General features: G+C 42.4%; 4 protein-coding genes across 4 annotated transcripts; all 4 read left to right on the top strand.

Annotated features, from left to right (window-relative positions):
- The first annotated feature begins 2449 nt into the window (after positions 1–2449).
- LOC121177469 lies at positions 2450–13239 on the top strand. The gene is made up of 16 exons (XM_041031797.1): positions 2450–2514; positions 3593–4071; positions 4198–4389; positions 4549–4644; positions 5574–5807; positions 6633–6780; positions 7277–7303; positions 7679–8212; positions 9215–9303; positions 9372–9421; positions 10279–11296; positions 11461–11556; positions 11660–11890; positions 12112–12259; positions 12384–12410; positions 12510–13239. The coding sequence occupies exons 2-16, from the start codon at positions 3595–3597 to the stop codon at positions 13061–13063; spliced, it is 3921 nt and encodes a 1306-aa protein (XP_040887731.1). The 5' UTR covers positions 2450–2514; positions 3593–3594; the 3' UTR covers positions 13064–13239.
- Positions 13240–13325: 86 nt separating this feature from the next.
- Positions 13326–16647, top strand: LOC121176865 (E3 ubiquitin-protein ligase TRIM39-like). The gene is made up of 7 exons (XM_041030976.1): positions 13326–13469; positions 13801–14389; positions 14470–14565; positions 14649–14882; positions 15166–15313; positions 15404–15430; positions 15503–16647. The coding sequence occupies exons 2-7, from the start codon at positions 13811–13813 to the stop codon at positions 16081–16083; spliced, it is 1665 nt and encodes a 554-aa protein (XP_040886910.1). The 5' UTR covers positions 13326–13469; positions 13801–13810; the 3' UTR covers positions 16084–16647.
- A 227-nt stretch (positions 16648–16874) lies between these two features.
- LOC121176869 (E3 ubiquitin-protein ligase TRIM47-like) lies at positions 16875–19496 on the top strand. The gene is made up of 4 exons (XM_041030980.1): positions 16875–16917; positions 17692–18302; positions 18802–19032; positions 19136–19496. The coding sequence occupies exons 2-4, from the start codon at positions 17745–17747 to the stop codon at positions 19160–19162; spliced, it is 816 nt and encodes a 271-aa protein (XP_040886914.1). The 5' UTR covers positions 16875–16917; positions 17692–17744; the 3' UTR covers positions 19163–19496.
- A 310-nt stretch (positions 19497–19806) lies between these two features.
- On the top strand, positions 19807–22950 carry LOC121176867 (E3 ubiquitin-protein ligase TRIM39-like). The gene is made up of 7 exons (XM_041030977.1): positions 19807–19866; positions 20356–20939; positions 21097–21192; positions 21392–21625; positions 21695–21842; positions 21919–21945; positions 22036–22950. The coding sequence occupies exons 2-7, from the start codon at positions 20358–20360 to the stop codon at positions 22599–22601; spliced, it is 1653 nt and encodes a 550-aa protein (XP_040886911.1). The 5' UTR covers positions 19807–19866; positions 20356–20357; the 3' UTR covers positions 22602–22950.
- Positions 22951–23008: the final 58 nt, after the last annotated feature.

The following is a 23008-nucleotide window of genomic DNA, read 5'->3' as shown; positions in this document are numbered from 1 at the left end:
GATGAGGAAGACGCAGAGGAGAGAAGAGTGAGACGAGGGGGTTACCTAAGGCTACAATTTCCTGAGAAAGACCTGGGTTTATTTAGCGGCAGGGTTCTTACTGAGTTCCTCAAATTATAAAGAGAGAGATGGAGGTGCAACACGAGGGAGTTTAGAGTGAGAGGTGAGGAGAAAAGAGAGGGGGGTTCAAGACAGGCAAAAACACAGTGCAGTGTAGCTTCCAGCAGAGACTCTGCTGAGAGCTGGATTGCAGGGAAGGAGAGAAAAAACAGGAAGCAATGGAAAGAATAAAGAGAGGGACAGACAGAAAAAGAGAAGGGTATAGCTTCTATTTATAAACCTGAGAGAGAACATTTGGATAGGGTTATGGAAAATAAAACAGAGAGAGAGAAAGAACAAAGGAGGAGCAAAAGAAAAGACATGCAGATGGGTTAAAAAGATGAAAAGATGGATGGATACAAAGAGGAGCTGCCAGTGGGGAGAAAGAGAGGAAGAGGAAGGGGGGAGGAAAAGGGGGAGGAGGAATACATTTACCTTGACTGACACTGCGACAGGAAGAGAAAGCAGAATCCCCCACTCCAAGAAATTGTAGCTCCATAACATCATGCGACACAATCTCTGCAGTGGGTCTGCTTCCTGCTGCACTGAATCTCACAGCATGCATGCACAGATGCATGCCCACGTGCACAGAAATAATCACAGGCTAAGGAAAGGTTATGGTTGCAAGTGTGCAACCATCTGTTTGACACCAGTTCGAATCATACAAGACAGTTCAAACACCCACAGAAGCACTTAGATTTACTGCAATAATCGAAATAATGAGGATAAAAAGATGAGTCTGTGGCAAGTTTTAAACAGACACAGGGAGAAGGAAAGATCAACAAGGAGTTTTCAACTATAAACGATGGAATAATATTATAACAGTACACACAAAGGCAGTTTCTCAGCAGGAACGGAGGAAAATGAAGATGTAACGTGATCAATAATACGCAACAGATAAATAGAGATGCAGTGACATTTGCAGGAAGCGAGAAGGATCAATATCATCTCCCAGTCCTGGACAAGTGGTCATTTTTAGAACAGAACCCCTTCTTTAATGTCTTATTGACACCAATGTTGTCAATACGCTGCAAAGAAATCAATCTTTTTGAGACCAAGGGTCATAATTCAAACTAATAAAGCAGTGATAGAAGAATATTGTGAAATGATATGAACTGCATCCTAACTTGCTTCCTGATTGTAAAGTCTAACATTGCATCTGCTGTATTTGGTGAGTGCAGCAGTTTTCACACAATCACCCAGACGACTTTTGGATGAATAACCTGAGATGTTATTCACACAGGAGGAATCTGTTCCATTGCTGTTTTCATGTGTTGCCATGGACCACAGCATCAGCTTCACAGGGTAAAAATGTATCATGAATCTACAGTGTCTGTTGGCAAAAGCTGGCATTTCCTCAGTGCTAGCCAAAGGCCGCCCACTAGTGGTGGAGACAAAGAATTGCAGCTGCTAACAGGTAACATTGCACTGAACTGAAAACTTACAGCGTGTACACCAGTGACATATCACTCAGATGCTATTTCTGACACTGTGTCACTGGCAGGCTGATGGGTGGAAGGTATGATGAAATGGATGAAAATGTACATGAAGAGGGTGATAAACTATGTTGTCAGCAAAGGTGATTTCAACTCTGCAGGTGATTGATAAATAGAGCTATTTCTAATCATTTACCCGCTGTGTCATTTATCATTGAATGCATTAACTGCATCATTTATCTCCTTGGTAATTATATTCAGTCTTCTCCTGTAGAGCTCAAGAAAGTGCAGCGATTTGCAAGTTTGTTATTTTTTCACTGAGCACTTTTAAGTTGGATGTTTCCATGTGATTTTTTTTTATTCAAATTCAACTTAAAGTGTGTGCAGACAGATAACCTGAGTGTTATGTGTTTAAGAAAAATGACATCTAACATATTTTTAAAAATGAGCTAAATTTAATATTTAAGAATGTATCTTAAATATTAAATTTATCTCATTTTTTAAAATGTATTTATTGGTTCTTTAATTATTCCAAAACAAAAATTAACCTTCAGATAATCACACCTTATCCAAATCAAACACGAACAGTATGTATTCTTTAAAACTGGGACTCTGATGCTGGGGAGACATTTATTTTAGCTCAATTTCAACTGCTATCTTATTTCCACAACATTAATTCAGTTGTTTAAGTGTCCCTCTGATATCAGAGTCCTTTCAGGGAAAGACCTATTCAATTGGGGAAAACACAATACGTCCTTTGGTTTAGAGCTTTGCATATTTACACCGCAGAGCCACAGAAATCACAGTGTGATAACAAAACTAGAGCATGAGTGAAAGACTGGGTGTGTCACACAGAGTGGGAGGGCCACTTCATGTTCCAGGAAGATTACCTGACGGAGCACCTGTCGGTGTGTGATTCATAGCAAAGTACATGAAGTGAAGGACGGCACCGCTCCACGTCAGAGGACAACCTGAAAAAGTAAGTTCCACATTATCTTTCCCATTTTTAGCACTTCTTCTTTTCACCATAGGACATGTTATGTTTTGTGAATCTCTTGCCAAGTACAGTTTTCTATCAAGCTTGTCTCATACACACAGTAGAAGAGTTAAAAACAGACAGTGAAATGTTGGGCACAATCTTCTACAGTGAAAACATTCAAGAAAACCTCTGAGTGTCTCACATTAATGAGAAGTTACAGCATTTATTTGTTTGGATTGCATAAAAATGATCGATAGCTGGTATTTCTTAAACAGCACCTGTCGGTGTGTGATTCATTAGGTGAGCTAAATGTTATTTAGCTCACCTAATGTTGTGAAATGATGCTACGGTGGCTGATGTGTTTAAATTTGATGTATATCACTTGGGTTAAAGAGACGAGCTATTGAAGGCTAAAAAAAACACCAACAACAGTGGTTGTTTTTGTAGCTGCTTCGGTGTAAGTTCACAGTTTGAGCTGTGTTTTCTTTTGAACCTGAAACAGGTGCTGTGAGGTAGAAGGTCCTGAGTTTCTGCATTCCTTAGATAGTTTGTCACCCACCACTGGCCAGTAAAGACACTTCCTGCTTGTGTGAAAAAGCTTTGTGTTCCCTGGTGTTGAAAAGTTTTGACAAACTTTTACTAGTTTGGGATGAAAAAGTTGTTTTCTCATCTTGTGCCTTTTCTTGTCAAACTGAGCTTCTCCTTGATCTGTTCTAAAAGGAACATCATGTCACTGCTGTGGTTAACTTCACCAGGTTCTTATCCAATATCACATAGCACATGCAGACATCTTACACCAGAACAACTGTAGTCAAATAACAGGTATCTGAATGATGGAGGACAACCTGAAAGCCATTCTCAGGCAGTTTCACAGTAATTCACACTTTTATTCATGTCACTCCAATGACTCTGACACGACTGCCTCAGTGACTCATACATAACACAGAGGTGTTAACAACCCTCCTGGGTGAGTTGTGAGACATGTTGGAGGCCAAACAAGTCCAGTAGTGTAGGATTTCGTATTTTTTTTATACGTAGTAATTTGTCTTTCCGTCTTTTGCTTTCCTCTCTCTCCCAGGCATGAGCTCTCCGAGAGGCCGGGTCCTCTCAGAGGAGCAGTTCACCTGCTCCATTTGTCTGGAGGTGTTCGTGGAGCCCGTCTCCACACCCTGCGGCCACAGCTTCTGCAAGGCCTGCCTGCAGGGCTACTGGAACCACAGCAAGAAGTTCTCCTGCCCCATGTGCAAGAAGAGCTACTCCAAAAAACCTGAGATGAGCGTCAATAGGGTACTGGCTGAAATATCTTCCCAGTTTCAAGGGCTAATGATGGCTGGAGGGGACGGTGGGGCCGCCTCACGGGGGTCTACTCTGAATCTGAGCTCAGATTCAGGCCACACACGCCACCACAGTGGCTCTCCAGGGCCTGATACTGGAGAGTTTGCCCAGGCTGGGGAGGTTCCATGTGATGCCTGTATTGGGAGGAAGTTAAAGGCGTTCAAGTCTTGTCTGAACTGCCCTGGGTCATTCTGTGAGACCCATCTAAGGCATCATAGAAAGGTCAGTTTGTTACATGTTCTGGTTTTTAGGGTTTTTTTTTTTTACAAGGGAGTAAAATATACCACATATACCACTTATGTTGTTCATTTATTTCTGCTTAATCACTATATTCACACCTTTCTGCAGGTAAAGTCTTTGTCATCTCATCGTCTGATTGAACCCACTTTCCACCTAGAGGAAAAGATCTGTAAGAAGCACGAACGTCTTCTGGATGTCTACTGCCGCACCGACCACACCTGCATCTGCGCTACCTGCGCCGAGGCCACACACAAGTCCCATGAAATCGTCTCCATAGACCACGAGTGGAAGAAGAAGATGGTGAGATTTTTTTTAGCTGGGTTTGTGCTCCATGTGAGCAGGTTTAGATTTTCTATCTTGCCTTAAAAGTGCCCGATGAAGGCCTCACGGTCAGTTGCGAGGACTGTTTTGATTTTCAGTGTTTGATAATAATCCAAAATCCTGTTTATCATTTTACAGAGTAATCTGGGAAAGAAGAGGTCAGAACTGAAACATCTGATCAAGGAGAGATCAAAGAAGCTGGAGGAGATCAAACAATCCATCAAGGTCATCAAGGTAAGACCACTGAGACGCCGCCGTGAGTCTTACCTGTGTAACCTGGGAGACAAAGAACACAGCATGTTTGAAAGTTTTGGTGTCAGGTTTCAACTCTTTGAAATATAAATCCAGTGCAAGTATCTGCAGTTTTGATGATGCCTGTTGCTCCTGTTTGATTAATTCCACATTTAATATTTTCAAGGAGAAAAAAAAACTGGAGTTTGAATTTAAACTTGATCTTATTAAGATAGATTTTCTTAGAATAACATTAGAATAATTTTAGGCTGGTATTGTCGTCAGTGTCTATTGTATTGCTGCTGTTCCCTTGTGTACTGCATGTTAAATATTTGCCCAGTCTACTCTGATGTAGTGCTTCTCATGCACTGAAGCTCAAAAGCTTTATTTGCACTTCAAGCAGCTCTCTGATCGAGGCAGGCTCACAAAACATGAGCGGGATGTTGCTCAAGGGCACTTTGACAGGACACTGCCACACAGGTGCCGATGGCATGACCTCTAAATTACGGTTTCGGTTAGCTGATGCTGCCTCCTGCTATACTGCAAATTTACCTTGCAAGAGAATCTGAAACACATTTTGTCATGCTGTGCGGAAGTGGAGAAGGCAGTTTGTTTTTCTCAGATCCAGGTCTGAGGTTGTTCAACCGGTGCGACCAGTGTAAATTTTACCCTCAGTTTCCCACACCCTGTTTTTACCCACAGCCTTGTTACAGTAAAACTAACCTCAGGCTTAAGAGAAACAGCAAAGATTGCAATGCTTTTCTTAATTTAAATGATAAATGAACAGCGTCAGATGCTTTTGAGCGAAATTTCCCAGGTTCAGTGCTAATCTTGGTTTCCTGCTTGGTGACATTTTTATCTACTTTTACAAATACAGTGAGCATGTATACAGCATGTATTCACCTGTCCACCCCATGCCCTCTCTTTTGTAGTCCAGTGCTCAGAAGGAGTTGGAGGAGAGCTGGCAGGTGTACGCCGAGCTGCAGCGTCTGGTGGAGCAGAGTCAGGCGGAGCTGGTGGAGCTGATCGCCACACGGCAGCGCGAGGCCGAACGTCACGCTCAGGAACTGGCTCGAGGTTTGGAGAATGAACTGAGCCAGCTGAGGAGGAGGAGCAACGAGCTGGAAGCCTACGCACATACCCAGGACAAAGTGGTCTTCCTTCAGGTGACACTGTGATTAAAGAACAAATATCATTTTACAAGGCATAACAGTGTTAGCTGCTGTGTTTACCTACAGGGATGTAAAACTGTAAGATATCTACATTAATTAACCATTTATCATTCCTTCACCAACCAAGCTGGAAATATATACATTTTTAAAAATGTGTCTCTCACAACTATGCACAACGTTTGGTCGTAATTGAACAGCCAGTTATCCAGTGGGCCTCCATGGCTGCACCAGATGTAGTTACTGGGATATTTGTGACACAGCATCAAAGTCTCCGTGAACAGAGCCAGCTGTTCTCCCTCGTGCATTTGTCCTGGACTGTTTATGCAGATAAAATGTTGATTCTCTCTCACATGAAAGACGTCTTTGAGGTTGCTGGTTTAGAATTTTTCTAGAAAGGATGAGGGGAAGCGAAGGCCTCGAATACTCAAACACAGTGCTTGGAAGTTGAAAATATGTTGACAGATTTACTCACGGTCATGTATCTGCGACTCTCTTAGAATGTTTTTCCTTATCAGCACAAAATGCTGCGTTGGTTGTTCTTTGTTTTTATTGTCAAACTGACAATGTGCAGAGTGCTCCGAATTTATATGCATTAATAGATTTAGATTTACAGAGACTGATAGCAAATTTGTAAATCTGGGCCCTGTCAAGTTTTCAGCCCATGAATCTACATCAGAGAGCACAGAACAGAGGCCGGTACAGAGTGCCTCTTCAGCATCATATTTACTGTGTTCTTTTCACTGCAAAGACTTTGTTTCCCCTGAGGGATCATTAAATTTTCATTTCATCATACCTCGAGTAACCTTTCTCTTCCTGCAGAATATGGCGACGCTGCCGCCGTCACCCGAGCCCACGGATTGGTCGGCGGTCAGCATCAACACTGACCTCTACCTGGGAACCATCCGCTCCTCCGTCAGCAGCCTCTTAGACAAGTTCCAGGAGGAGCTTAAAAGACTGTATGGGAAAGGTAAGGACAGCGGTTCAAAGTTAATTTCTCTCTCCATTATGATAAAACACAACAATTTGTAAACAAATAAATAAATAAAGACTTGCTGAGTGCCTGTGTGGATTATCTATGCAGAGTTATAGTAAAATCCATCCTCCCCTGTCCAACTCCAAACACACTTCCTGTGCAAAATCCAAATCAGGGATCTGTAGGTCACTGCACGAGCACTTTGAAATAGAAAAATGACTCACACTCGCACATTCACACATACAAGATGGTCGGACAGATGGAGATGGTGTTGATGCCACAGTTCATCCTCTTGGAATCAAAGAGAAGAGGCAGCAGCAGAGAGCTGACTGACAGCAGCACATGTCCCGAGCATTTACAGCTCGGGATTAGATCTACATGTTTACCACCCACACGTGCCATCTGCTTTGACTTTGACTCTTTAGCTAAATGACTTACTGACACGGTCTTCCCCTCTCTTTCTGTCCCTGTTTTACTTTTTCTCTCTCAGAACTCAGGAAGGTGCAAAACTATTCAAGTGAGTAAGACTTTAAATTCGTTTGGGGGCAGGGACACTTCTTAAAAGAGATTTTTAGAAGAGAGCAAAGGTTTTTGGTAATCTCGAGCAGTGCAACCAAAGCTGAACATGATGTTCAGTTCCCTTTGTCCACAAGATGGTGCCACTTCTTCACTGCACAGACAGGCTCAAACCACAGGCGTGCAGCCTGAGGGCCATTCAGCATAATGAATACTTTTAGTTTTGATGTCTTGAGCTCATTTTTCTCAAAGAGTGAACTATAACAGGAGCATTTTGGACTTTTTTTCCCCAGAATACTCAGGCAAAGAGAATTCATTATTGTGATGGTAAAATAGTCATAATATAGTGACTGGGACTCTGCTCTATCCTGTTCAGGTGAAGTGATTTTGGACCCTGGCACAGCCCAGAGGAACCTGGTTGTGTCCGATGATGGGCGCCAGGTGAGGTATGAAGAGCGTAAGACCGTCCACTCTGAGGGTCCAAAGCGCTTCAGCCCCGCCCTCTTTGTCTTGGGCCGAGAAGGTCTCAGCTCTGGGCGCCACTACTGGGAGGTGGATGTGAACCGCAAGACGGCCTGGACGCTTGGCGTGGCACAGGCGTCGGCTCGGCGCAAGGGTGAGATAAAGCTGAGTCCTGAGGGGGGATACTGGTGTCTGTGGCTGAAGAGCGGGGAGGTGAAGGCTCTGGCATCGTCCCGCCTGCCTCTCATGCTGCCTTCCCCACCCAGTAAAGTGGGAATCTTCCTGGATTATGACGGAGGCCAGATTTCTTTCTATGATGTGAAGGCACGTCTGCATCTCTATACTTTTGTTGATACCTTTAGCGAGAGCCTGTACCCTATCTTCAGTCCCTGTCTCACCCCGGAGGGCAAGAACACTTCACCTCTCATTATAACTCCTGTTAAACACATCTGAGACAGTCAGTCAGCATTAGGTTAAACCTTATGACATCAACAAAAAATGGTTTGGTGCAAAGTGCAGATTTAAAAAAACAAAACTGTGAACAGATAATTTTGTCCTGTTTGGTCTTAAAATATAGGTTTTTCCTCTAAATAAGCCAGAGAATTTTACTTGTTTTGCATAGCACTTTACCTCAAACCTTACACAAACAACTTGAACTAAAAAAAAAAAAAAAAAAGGGAATTTGCATAACACTACCCACTACAACAACACTTCGACGTCGTATAGGCAGGTTATTATATTTGCTCAAATAAGATAAGGTTCCATACAGATCCTGTAGGAAGCTGACACACAGAGTGACTGTTTGAAATGAAGAAAATGAAGGTTTGCATTCTGTTACCAGTGTGTGTAACACGGATGGTACATAACTGACTATATATTATAAAGAAATATTACAGTTTGGCTACTCTAGTAGCAAACAGTTCCACCACACTGTACAATCTCTTCTCAAATTGTATATAAAATAAAAGAAGGATATTATAGTGTGAAGGGAGGATTAGAAGTTTGAGCGCTGCTGTACTTCTCGCACTTTCCTTTCTGTACAAGTCGTATAACTGCAGCTATTAGGCTTTACAGATGAAAACAATGAAGTTAACAGAAGTAAATGTAATATCCAGAGGTGTAGGCTTGCCTGGGGAACCATGTGAGAGGTTTTTTGTACATATCGTTGGACTATGACATTATTTGCAAAGGGCATTTTTTAAAAACTCATTGTGGACGTAGGATTGTTTTATGGATGCTGTATTTTTATATTTAATGTTTGGCTTTGTAGCTTCTTTCTGAACTTGTTCAATAAAGATGATCAGTCACAAATACGTAATTTGTTTTTTTGTTTTTTTTTCAACTAGTTGTTTAACAACAACACAGAAGTACTTGTCCTTATGAGATGAGAACACAGATTAAAATATAAAATCTGTGTTTTGTGGTTCCTCTCCTGTGCTTCCTGACCCAGGCAAGACTGCTGGTATTTTCCTCAGGGTTAAAGTTATTCCTCCCGGAGCTCGGAGGGCCATGACCAGGGAGTATAAATTTGTATCTGGGGTAAAAGGACAGTGAGGGAGGGGGGTATATTTTGGGTCTGAGGTGTGTGTGTGTTAGTGCGGTTACAGCCTGTCTCATGTGTCAGTGAACAGCAGAATCTCGAGGCAGCTGCTCTCTGGTGAGTGTCCCCATATCTCTGCTTTTTCTGTCCCTCTTCGTCCTGTTCCCACATTTTAACTTCTATACTTTCACATCTGCTTCTCTGTTCTCAGTATATATCTCTTAGGGGAGTGCTGTTGTTGTATTTGGGATTTTTGTAATAGTGTTTGGCTGATTAAAAGCTGTGGCCTGAGCTAAGGACTTCTTCTGTTTTGTAGTGTGAATATCTGGGCCTCAAACAGAGAGACACTCATCTCAAAAGTCAAACTCATACTTAGAACCTCACAAACATGCAGCCATTGAACAAGCAAATTAAACAAGCATCATATAATTGAAATTCAAGCACAGACAATTGTCTTGTTTAAAAAAAAAGTTGAAAATTCAAGGTCTGAAACAACCCATGAGCATTTTGAGTAGCTGATGTTATCTTCTGAAATTAGCACAGAACAGTAGCAGTATTAATGTATATGCTGGCTGATAAGAATCAAAACATTGCAGAACAGACATGTTTACTAGAAACATTATTACAAAATATATCCACCAGAGAGTGCTAAAAAGACCCCCCCTGTGCATAGTTCATACATTAAGAGCTAAATTTCAGAAGGGAAAGGGAATAATTCAAATATCAATATATTATCATTTTTTAAATCAAAGAAATTACAAAAAAAAAGTTGGACAGCACTTTCCTAAGACATACAGGGACTCATTTATTACAAAAAAAACAAAAAAAACAAGAAAAAGAAAAAGTTGTACAACTCAACTTTGTTTTGAATTTGAACAATAAATGAGTCCCGTCATGCTTTGCTTAGTAGATTTGCATGAAACTGGCCCCATATAAAGTCACGCCATCTAACCCGAGCGACCTCAATATCACAGCAGGTTTGATGCCCCGTTCAAAGGCTGGTTACTTGCGCTGACAATGACGCTGCCTCTCCGCCGTGTAGGAATGGCCACCACTGGGAACCTTTCTGAAGAGCAGGTGCACTGCTCCATCTGTCTCGACGTCTTCACCAACCCTGTATCCATCCCCTGCGGACACAACTTCTGCCAGAGCTGCATCCTGGGATACTGGAAAACCAGCCCTTTGTTCCAGTGTCCTATGTGTAAGAAGTCCTTCCACAAAAGGCCTGATATTAGCGTTAACACTGTGCTGAGGGAAATTGCAGAGCAGTTCAAGGAGATTAGGGTTAGAGGTGTGGAAGGGAAGGTGAGCAAAGAGGAGCAAGAGGGTGCAGAAAAGAAGTGGACAATGGAAAGAAGGAAAAATGAGGACGAGGAGAGGCTTTTGGAGAAAGATCAGAAGCAGCAGCTTCTGGAGGAGCTGAAGCAGAAACAAGAGGAGGAGCGGAAAAAGAAAGAGTGGTCAGCAAAGCAAAAACCAGAAGAGAAGAAGCCACCACAAGAGGAGTTACCTCCATTAATCCCTCCTGTGTCAGTACCCAAAACCTCTCCTCCACCGTCACCCCAAGCCACAGCTCAGGGTCCTCCACCTCCACTTCCCCAAACATCACCCCCACCCTCACCTCAAATCCCTGCTTCTCTGTCTCCTCAAACCTTACTTTCACCTCCCACCGCCTCTCTCCCACATCCTTCCTGGGAGGAGGTCCTGTGTGACGTTTGCCTCGGCGAAGGCAGGCCGAAAGCGGTCAAATCCTGCCTCGTCTGTCTGACATCGTACTGCGAGGAGCATCTGAAATCTCACTCGGCCAGGTTCACCAAGCACAAGCTAATGGATCCGGTCGCTAACATGGAGGACAGGATGTGTCCAAAGCACGAGAGGCTCCTGGAGCTGTTCTGTAAGAAGGATCAGACTTGTGTGTGCGTCCTCTGTACTGAGACTGACCACAGGGCGCACTACACCGTCCCTGTGGAGAGGGAATGGATGGAGAAGAAGGTGAGACAGATTTGCTACCATTCAAATATAAAGTCAGGTCCAAAGGTTGGACAAATATTTCTAAGATGTAAAACAGTAAGCAAAAGCCAAACTGCTCCCACAAGATTTTTATTACAATAACTGAGTGTGTACCTGTCATCAGCCATGTTTATGTTGTGCTGCAGGCACAGCTGAAGAGGACAGAAATAGACGTCCAGCAGATGATCCAGGACAGAGTGAAAAAGGTGGAGGAGATCAAAAACTCTGTAGAGCTCAACAAAGTGAGTCCTCCTGAGATAGTACATGGATAATCATCATCATCATCATCATCATCAAAGGCTGCATTTACACACAATTATTCAACACAGATTCATGTATTTTCAGGCCAGTGCTCAGAGAGAGATCGAGGAAAGCATGCAGGTCTTCTCAGAGCTGGTGCGCTCCATCCAGAGGACTCAGGCCGAGCTGGTTTTGGCCATCGAGGAGAAGCAGAGGCAGACGGAGAGGTGGGCTGAAGGCCTCATCACTGAACTGGAGCAGGAAATCTCTGGGCTGAAGAGGAGGAATACAGACCTGGAAAACGTGGCTCGGACCGACCACATTAATTTCTTAAAGGTGAGGCTGTTTAGTCTTAATAGCTTTTACAGTGACAGGATGGATTTGGCAGCTTTTACACTATTTGTGCTGTAACAACAGCGCCCTCTTCCTGTTCTGTACTGTAGTGCAATCAAAGCACATCATTAACAAATACAGTGTAGACTGGAGGCTGCCAATCATTCTGGATTATATGATGTTTATTTTGTTGTTGATATTTCTTGTGCTGTATCTCTCTGTAGAGCTTCCCAGCCCTTAGCACTCCTCCATCGGTTAAAGACTGGTCTGATACCAGTGTCCCCACTGACATGTGTATAGGTATGATCAGGAGATCCGTGTCCAAACTGGAGCTGACGTTAAATGACATGATTGACAAACTGGCTGAGAGCGGTAGGACCTTCTTTAACATTCCAGTATATCTTCGATATGTTTCTGCTCATTTTGATTTGCATCTCCAGAAGAAGCTGAACACATCCTGACTACAGACTAAGAGAATTTTGTCTTTTTTTTTTAGAGATCAAAAAGATTCAGAAATACACAGGTAAACCTTTTTTTTTTTCCTTTTTGCATTTGGTTTCATTTTTACTTTTCAGAACTCTCCAACAAAATAAATCCTTTGTTATGTCTGATGTACCTGCAGCGGATGTCACTCTGGACCCTGACACAGCCAACCCGTGGTTGCAGCTTTCTCAGGACAGACATCAGGTGAGACACCTGGGAGCGTGGCAGGACCTCCCAGACCACCCTGACCGCTTTGACACGGTGGTCATTGTCCTGGGCCGTGAGGGCTTCACCTCAGGGAGACATTACTGGGAGGTCCAGGTGGGGGACAAGGATGACTGGTACCTGGGAGTAGCCAGGTCTTCTGTTAACAGAAAGGGCAGGATCTCTGTAAGCACCACTCAAGGATACTGGGCTCTGGCCATGAAGAAAGGCCAGGGGTACCGGGTGTCAACATCTCCACCGTTACTGCTCACCCTCATCCCCAAGCCCAAGCGAGTGGGTGTGTATGTAGACTACGAAGAGGGGCAGGTGTCGTTTTATGACGTGAGAGCTTGGACACACATTTACACGTTCAAAGACACATTCATGGAGAAGATTTTGCCTTTTTTCTACCTGTACTGCTGCGACAAAGCATCCGATACCATCATGATCTGTCCTGTGAATGAGAAAACCTTGATTAAACAAAGCTAAGGACACGTTTGACAGTAAAAACACTGAAAAGCCTTGAAATGCATGACAAGCAAAAAAATTTGAAGAAAGTATTTAAAAATTCATAATCACATATTGATTTTTAATTATGTGTGACTGCTGTATGCTGTAAGAGACGTGTTCATGTGTTTATAACAATAAATTTTCTTTCAAATATTCCTAAATGTCACTATTTCTGGCTTTGTGAAGGAAATACAGTTAAGTTTCATTTTCATTTGGCCACACCCACTGAAGAGACTGGAGCTGCTACAGCTTCTCCGCTCGTCTGAATGCATTCTCATGTAAGACACGAGCACTGAATTGTTTGCGGTGCCTTAATTTCTTTGTATATTCTTGCATATGAAAGACAGTTTTGGTTTCTAGAATTTACAGAACGACGAAGGATCAGGTGAGTCATTCTTTCAACTTATTTTGCTGTTTTTCTGTTTTTTGCTTTTAAAATATGAAATTGTAAGGATATAATGCAGGGTTAAGATGCGTGTGATTCATGTGAAAATGATTCATTGGGCGGGTCAGGATTCGCATTGTAAACAGCCTAAAAATAGACTTGGTTCCATTGACTTATTTACCTTTTTGGGCCTTTTTCCCAGTTTTTGTGTCTTTCTTCAGCTAAGCTCAGTCAAAAACATGGAGTTGTGATATCTCGCTGCACAAGATGGAAAAAGCCTGAAATAAACAAAAAAATATTTTAAGCATATAAATCACATTTTATCCCACAGAAGTGCCATAATGTCATCACTCAGTATCCTCGCCTCATTGCCAGAAGATCATTTCGAGTGTGCGATCTGTTTGAATGTCTTCAGCGACCCAGTCACCACACCATGTGGTCACAACTTCTGTAAGACCTGCCTGAGCGAGCACTGGGACAACAGCGAGCTATGCCACTGTCCAACTTGTAATAAAAGATTCTACGTGAGGCCTGAGATCTCCACAAACTCAGTCATTGAGGAGATTTCAACCCAAATAAAGAAGAGAAAAGTGGACACACTTGAAAGCATTCATGCACCGTGGCAAGTTAAGTGTGATGTGTGCACAGAATTTAAGTTCAACGCCCAGAAGTCATGCCTGGTGTGTCTGACGTCCTACTGCGATGCTCACCTGGAGCCTCACCAGAGGGTTCCCTCCCTGATGAGACACAAGCTGATCGACCCGGTGCAGAACCTGGAGGAGAGAATGTGTGAGAAACATGAGAGGATCCTGGAGCTTTTCTGCCGAGGTGAGCAGGTGTGCATCTGTCTGCTGTGCAGCGAGACGGACCACAAAGACCACGAGACAGTGCCTGTGGAAGAAGAAGGGGCTCAGCAGAAAGTAAGACAGTTCATTTATTATGTTTATTTTGTTTAGAAATAACTGGTGTTTCACATTTCTCGTGAAATTCTACATTTTAGGAAAATATTGAGTCCAAAAAAGAAAAGATCAAAATGATGATTGAGGACAGAATGGAAAAGATTCAGGAATTTACACATGCCTCCCAAATGAGCAGAGTGAGTACTGAAGCTAATATTGTTCATGCAAAATTTTACACTTCAACATTAATCTATGCTAATGACATGATTTATGGTTCTAGGAGAAAGTTCAGGAAGAGATGAATGGCAGTGATACGCTCTTCAATACGCTGATGAGCCAAGTACAAGCGATGCAAACTAAGCTGAAATCAAACATAGAGGAAAAGCTCAGAAAATCACAGGAGAAAGACGAAGCAATGATTCAAAAGCTGCACGACGAAATCTCAGAGCTGCAGAGAAAGCACTCAGAGCTGGAGGAGCTTTCACAAAACGACGACCCCTTTCAACTTCTGCAGGTTAGTCGACACCAGCGCCCCCATGAGCGACCAAGTGTTCACTGCCAGATTCAACTAAATGCTATAGGTGCACTAACTGGTTCCTCCAACTTAAGTCTTTATGCTAAGCTAAGCTAACTGACTGCTGAATTCAATTATAAATATCATAGTCATGTGTTATGTGACTAAACACTTGACTACCAGAAAATGTCTGCTTGGGTGCAAATGGTTGGGATAAAAAAAAGAAAAGAAAATAAGTATAGCAACATGCCACTCATGCTCATGTGTCTGTGAATCATCTCAGACTCTGCAGGCCCTGAGCGCCATAACAGACACCAAGGACTGGTCAAAGATCAGGGTTTACTCAGACCTGTGTGTGCAGACTGTGAGGAGAGCCATGTCTCATCTTGTGCACACGTTTCAAGCAGAACTGAAAACTCTGACAAACACAGGTAAATCCCTGCTGCATTTGTTTCATTCATGAAAACGTATCTATATATCGCGAGTTTCCCATAATTAAGCTGTGTTTTCAATTCTTACAGAACTGACCAGAATGAGACAGTACAAAGGTGAGCGTCTACGTACAACTTTTCTATTCTTCCTATTCAATTCCATTGTTAACAAAACTTTATTTTTTTCAGAGTCAGTCACCTTTAACGAGGCCACTGCTGGCGACGGCCTTGTGGTGACTGAACTTGGGAAACGTTTGAAATACTCCAAAACTGCAAGCCCCTCTCTGTCTGATGACTCAGAGAGGTTTGACTGTCCCATGGTTTTAGGGACGAACGGCTTCACCTCTGGACGCCACTACTGGGAAGTCCAAGTTGGCCTTAGAAATGACTGGGATGTTGGTGTTGCCAAGGAAACAGTAACCAGAACAGGGAGGGTCACTCTGAAAAGAGAAGATGGAGTCTTTGCCATAGGAAAGAGGGGTTACGATTATAAGGTTAACTGCACACTCTACACTGTCCTCCACTTGTGTCCCAGGCCAAGAAATATAGGAGTTTATGTGGACTACGAGGAAGGCAGAGTCTCTTTCTACAATGTGAATGAGAAGTTGCACATTTACTCTTTCACAAGAGAGGTTTTCACAGAGAAACTGTTCCCGTACTTTTATCTGTACAGCTGGGCAAAGAAATCTGAGCCCCTGATTATAACTTATGTACAAGATGAAGCATCTCTCTTTTCTCTCTTTCGCTCCCTCGAAAAAGCTAAACAATAACTGAACAGTGTAAAATTGCTGTGAGGTCAAAACTCACAATTTCTCTGTGGAGGCCCACTAAGATGAAACCTTTCGATCAATCAAAATCTGAACATCATTAAAGGTTAAGGTATGATGTTGTCCACATGTTCTGAAAGGGCCAATTTAAAAAACGAATAACTGATTGTTTTAAAATCAGTTCCTCTTCCTGTCTGTGTTACATGGCACAAATTCAGTTTACATTGCATGTAATGGTGTTAAATTCAAAACTGGGAACACTGGGTATGGAAAGCAGAGAATTACTTGTCTTTAACTGTTTTCTTTTTTGTAATTTCAAACTGGAAAAGTAATGTAGTTAGTTATTGATAAGTCTTGGAAGCAATGTTGAGTGATTGCTAAGTTAGTAACCTACTTTCCCAGGTTTTAGTGAACAATCAATTCAAATTGATCATTTGCATCCAGTAACTTTGGACCTGAATTAAAATCGAGTTCTCAGGTGAAGGTTTAATCAACTACTGTATATCAAGTAATTTTGCAATGCTGTCATGACAAATTTGGATGTTTCAGTGAATGTTTCTTGATGTTCCTCACTGGATTAAAAGTTGAATAAGGCATAACTGTGTGTGCTTCCGTTACTAAACATGTTTAAAGTTTATGAGGAAACATCACTCCTGAGCTGAGTATGAGTTTATGAGCATCCAGGAAATGACAGAGTCCAGCGAGACCGCCCTCATTCCCAGCAGCAAAAGGTGTGTCTACACCTATTTAGAGGTGGAACCACCCGATAAGAGTGTAACTCTGTTATTCAAGTCAATACTGCCTCAGGAAACACAAGCTGGCAGTTGTTAAAGAAAGGTATGTGAATTTAATATTTTAATTTAATGGTCTCGTATTCATAAGTTAAGTTTTACAGTAGACTTTTGTCAGACGGAGGTGTCAAGCTGTGTGCTGACATTTACAAGAACTTGTTTAAGTTGTTTTATGGTTCATGTAAACTGTGAAAAAGAATTTCAGACACTCAGGATGTTTAGACTGAGACATGTCAAAACTTAACTCCACATCCAGAGATGTATCTGTAGTACACACAGTAAATACTTTTACTGTCTGTACTACAGACAGTTATACCAATCAACAGGCTATCTTCAATTTATCTTTAACCAAGATCACAGAGAATACTCAATGCTGAAGGGCTGGAGCATGTGCAATATTTTGAAATTACCACATGGCTCTGACGTAGGATCCTCATCACGCTGCTGAATGAACGCCATATACAGTCTGTGATTAATACTGTTAGCTGGAGGGTATTTAATCCAGGTGCACTGGATTAAATACCCTCATACTTGCTATGGGAGAAAAATGTTATGTATTTCAACGTCAACAAACAAAGTGATAACTGAAAAATGTTCAAACAGCTGATTCTGATCAGTACAATCAGGATAATCCAGTCCTACGCGTGTACATGACAAATTCTGTAACATAAAGTCAATGCATCTCTCAACCGGTCACATTACCTCTCCTCCTCACGCACTTTATCAAGCTTTACCAGAACCTGAATTTGACTGCTACACCGATGCTAAAGAATTATGAATGTCTTGTGTTTGCTAATACAGGACTTTGTTTTCTCTACAGATTTACTGTTCAGCATTCGGTGGAATATATGCACACCAAATCATCCCTGTTACATGCATGTATGTGAACACACAAGGACACTGAGAATTGACCTGATGTCAGAGCCTCCGAACTGCTGCATTTGTCTGGATGAGTTCACCAACCCTGCTTCCCTCCCCTGTGGTCACTGCTTCTGCCTGGGCTGTATTGGAGAATACTGGAGGATCCATGGGGCCTGTCAGTGCCCCCTCTGCAAGGCCTTCTTCCCCACCAGGCCGCAGCTCAAAACAGACCAAACAGTACAAACTGAGGAAGCAACTGAGCCTTTAAAAGCTGGAGAGGTTCCCTGTGACTTCTGCCCAGCAAAGCGTCGCGCAGTTAAGTCCTGCCTGGTGTGCCTGGCCTCCTACTGTGACACTCATCTGGAGCCACATTACCAAAGTCAAGATCTTGGGCGCCATCTTCTGATCAGTGTGGTGAAGAACCTGGAGGACTCTGTGTGTAGAGTGCATGGGAAGCAATTAGACCGGTTCTGCAGGAGTGACCAAACATGCATCTGTGCTATGTGCGCCCAGACAGAACATAGGGGCCATCACATTTTTCCTATTGACAGGGAAGCTACAAAGAAGAAGGTAAAGTTTAACACGAGTTTCTGAAACACATCAAACCAGTACAGAACACTGGTAGCCTCTGCACTGCTTTTTACAAACGTTGTATATGTTCATGGTTTCATGTTTGTGGGGCTTCTGAGAAACCCAAACGCTAAGCTGAAGCTTTCAGCAGTTTCTCATAGTGGCATAAACATCATTTATACGACAACAGAATATCTGGACTTAACTGAAAGAAACACGAGCAAAAACCACCGGCATGACATGATTATTTCAAACATGTTCTCATTTCATTTACACAGAAATACCACAACTTTGATTTAGTGACATAAAGGCAGATCTGCTTTGCATCAGCTGTCAATGTGACGAAGGGGTGGTCAGGATTACAACATACTGCACAGACTCACCACTGAGAGAACAATGCAACAATGACATGAGCATTGATTTCTTTTTTAAATAAATTACGCTGTCTGTAGGTTTTCACAAGCCGCTGTAGCTCTGCTGACATTATGTTTTTCCACAGGGTAAACTAAAAAGGAGAAGGATGAAACTTCAGCAGGAAATTCAAGAGAGACTGAGAAAAGTTGAAAAAATGAAGCTCTCCGAAGACCAAAGTGGAGAAAATCCAAAAGACGCACAGGCACAAAATAAAGAACTCATCAAACAGCTGGAGGACGAAATCTTTGAGCTGCAGAGGAAAAACGCTGAGCTTGAGCAGCTTTCAGAGACTGAAGACAACCTCCACTTCCTGCAGGTCCGCGTCAAAAGTCTATACATTGGGAATCAGTCAGGATAATCACATATTTTCTTTTATGTTACCTTAGACACAACCACTGATCTTTTCTTTGTCTCTACAGAGATTTCTGTACACGGCTACGTCTTAATGACTGGACGAACATCTTGACGATTCACCTACAAGAGCAGTGGAACAAAGTTTATTTTGATTTTTTTTTCACGCCTAACTGATGCCGTGTTTGCTTTAAAATTGCTACAGTCAAGTAAATGTATAAAACTCCAGTTTATGATCATACTCACTGAGAATATATTGTATGAATGTAACTTATGCCTGGATGATGATGTAATTTATGTTAAGGATAGTGTGACCTTACATACATTACAATATTTATGTTTAAATCTTTTTTGTTTTGATGAATATGCAGGCAATGAATAAACCGTCAAACACTGTATTTATGCCAATAAATTGCTGTTGCTTTTGCCTCAGAAGCTGATTCACTTTCAGTATTCCAGTAAAAACAGAGTTAACACTGAGCAACAGACAGGGCTGTAAACATAAAGCCGCAGTAAGTGTCCCAGCAAAACCTCGTGCCCAGTCCAGTATTTGATCTGTGTAAACTTGTTCAATGCCACACACCCTGCAGCTGACAAACATATGCTCTGGTTGCCCATTTGCATGCTGCCCTGCCTCTTTGAATGAAGGAAATGACGGGCTGGGCTTGGGAATAGAAATGAAACTTAACAGAGGCAGGAACGCCCAAAGGAAGGTCTCTCTCTCTCTCACACACACACAGATCAGGTGGGAGAGAGAGGAAGAGACAGCAAGCTGTGAGATAAGGAGCGTCTCTAAAAGGTAATGATATACTCTAGAAAAATGCAATTTGTGATTACATTCTTTAAGTTATGCTTCTATTAAAGGAAATAACTGATTTCTACTTTTACTTCAGGTGACTGTTCTTTTACTTTGAAAGGCACTTTTAATATATGCCATCCTGTGTGATCACCTGTTGTGTTAGATAGGATTTTGTCTGCCTCACTGATGGTCTGTGAGAGTGTTTGATTGTTGCATACGTCTCTACGCTTTTGTTTATTCCACTGCCATTTAACACAAACACACACGCACCCAATGCTGGAGTTTTCCAGCAGGTGTGTCACCGTAACAGCTCAGAGAGATTTTATTGGTGTTTCCTTGTTGAAATATGCTTTGTCATCTTGACTTTTGAAATGTGCACAGTAAAATTAATCTATGTAATCCCAAACAAGCAGTTAGACGTAACATACTCTATAATTAACTGTTTTATTACCTGCACAAGCAAACCTGTGTCTGTGTGTCTTTAATCAGATATGGCCTCCATTGCTGCATCATCCAGTGAGACCTGCTCACTGGAGAAGCATCTAACATGCTCCATATGCATGGACACATTTGACAATCCTGTCACTACATCTTGTGGACACTCCTTCTGCGAAAAATGTTTGAACTCCAACTTTCAGTACAATGACAAGGTGTGCCCCCTATGCAAGACACCTCAAGTCAGAATCCTGAATGTGAACATTGTCCTGAGAGACATTGTCCAACAGCAGAAGGAGAAAAAGACTCAAGAGGAAAACAACGATGTGTACACTGGGAAGGATGGCGAAGTGGCCTGTGACGTTTGTATAGAGCAAAAGCTGAAGGCTAAGAAGTCCTGCCTTGTGTGTCTTGCCTCTTTTTGTTCAACCCACCTGAAGAATCATTCTTCGACTGAAAGGCTGAAGGGCCACAAGCTGGTGGCGCCTGTGAAGAACTTGGATGACAGGGCTTGTCTGAAGCACGGACGCCCCTTGGAGCTGTACAGCAGGAAGCAGCAGACATGCATTTGTGTTCGCTGTCTCGAAGAAGGTCCAGAGGAGGTTGTCTCTACTGAGGACGAATGGGAGAAGAAAAAGGTGAATTAACATATACCATTTTTTTTATTCAGGTCTTGACAATAGTAAATATTTGTGCATAACGTTGTCAATTTTCATCATGTTATATCCCAGCATGTAGAAAGGAAAGGAGGATGTTTGTAGTTAACATGTTGATTTACTCTTTTGTTTACAACAGGTTAAACTTGAAAACACCAAGAGAGAATTAGAAGCAAAAATTAAGAGGAGAGAAACACAACTGGAAGAAATTAATACATCTCTAAAGAGCTGCAAGGTAAGTTGCAAGGGAGACCTGTAGTCACAGCTGCATGTGTTCTTCAAATCAAACCAAAGGTGCTTCAGTGCAATTTCTGAGACAGAATAAGCAAGTAAGCAGTTTCCCTTTAAATATCATTAAAGTTGTTTTAATTCTGAGGAAAAAAAAAAGAGGTCAAATTGCAAATGGACAGTGTTTGATTTTCTCTGTTGTTCAGGACCAGATGGAGAACGAGTGGTGGGATATTGAGGCTGTGTTCACCGCTGTGCTTGCCGTTGTGGAGGAGGCCCAGGCAAGAGCTCTTCAGCCACTGAAGGACAGAAGGCAGGTCGTGGAGAAAGAGGCAGAAGACCTAAAAAAGGATCTGGAAGCAGAGATCAGCCGCTTCAAGACGACTATCTCTGAGCTGGATGATATATCCGCACTTGAGGATCACATCCATTTCCTGCAGGTGAGAGACATTTGACACTACTGCCAGTTTGTCTGTCTGTTGGCTGATCTCCGTCTTTCTGTTTCTCAGAGTTATCCATCTCTTCAAGACCTGGATGACATCAAAAACTGGGCAGAGGTAGAGTTCGACACATCAGTGTCTTTTGGGACCATGAGAAAAACCTCAGCAATTATGATGGAACAAATTCAACGGCATCTGGAGAAGCTGACCCCCATTGGTAATAACTAAATCACTGGTGGTTAAAAGCTATAATGATGACTTAATTGATCTAAAACTATTTGTTCACTTCACAGAACTTAAGAGAGTTCCAAAGTTTACAGGTGCGTGATAGATTCTTTCTTCCTAACAATATCTTTGAAAAACAGACTTTTGTTTAGATCATATAATCACTTTCAACTTGTACTGAACAGTGGATGTAAAGCTGAATCCAGCCACCGCACACCAACGCCTTGTACTTTCTGAGGATGGGAAAGAAGTGAGAGACGGAGGCGAGGATCAGGAAGCTGATGATGCACCGGAGAGGTTTGACATCTATGGCAGCGTCCTGGGGCTCAACAGCTTGACCTCTGGGAAATCTTACTGGGAGGTGGAGGTTAGCAACAAGACAGGGTGGGACCTCGGTGTGGCAAGTGGCGATGCAAACCGAAAGGGGAAGCTCTCACTGAACCCAGACAACGGTTACTGGGTGACCGTACATTACGAGGACGAAGAGTACGCAGCCCTGACAGCGCCACCGGTTCGTCTTTCCTTGAAAGAGAAACCTGAGACGGTGGGAGTGTTTGTGGACTATGAGGAAGGTCTTGTCTCTTTCTACAATGTGACGGCTCAGTCTCACATCTACTCTTTTACTGAGTGTTCATTTACCGATGAGCTTTTCCCTTATTTCAGCCCACATGTGAAAAAAGGTGATAAAAACAGTGATCCTTTGATTATTTCTGCTGTGAAACAATGTGAACAGGACATGGACATGTTCTGAGTAAGACAGGATATCAGGTGGAGGGGGAATTGGTGGTGAGCTTGAAACTAACAGGAGCCGGTCATCTGTAAAAGTCTGGGTTGAATAAATGATGATTACACAACAAGGTGTCATGACACAAACAAAAAAACAACAAACAAACAAACGTTTCTTTTTTTTAATCTAAAAATGAAAATGCAAATAAAATCTCAAGTTTAAAACTAAATCATACTGTATGACTTTAATTAACCACAAATTTGTATTTCCAGGGGTTTAGAGGTGAAGGGAATCATGGCGTGTGAATGCCATGATCTTTGTGTGTTATTTAATGCCACGTCATTTCTTTACTGACTAAGCCCTCCCCCAACCCTCACCCTGACACCGCTAAATGACATGCATAGAAATGACACGCAAAATGTCCCTGACAG

Source organism: Toxotes jaculatrix, chromosome 23, assembly GCF_017976425.1.
Source record: "Toxotes jaculatrix isolate fToxJac2 chromosome 23, fToxJac2.pri, whole genome shotgun sequence".
Classification (NCBI taxonomy): domain Eukaryota; kingdom Metazoa; phylum Chordata; class Actinopteri; family Toxotidae; genus Toxotes; species Toxotes jaculatrix.
Note: the sequence above shows the minus strand (reverse complement) of the source record. Positions and strands in the feature narration are given on the sequence as shown.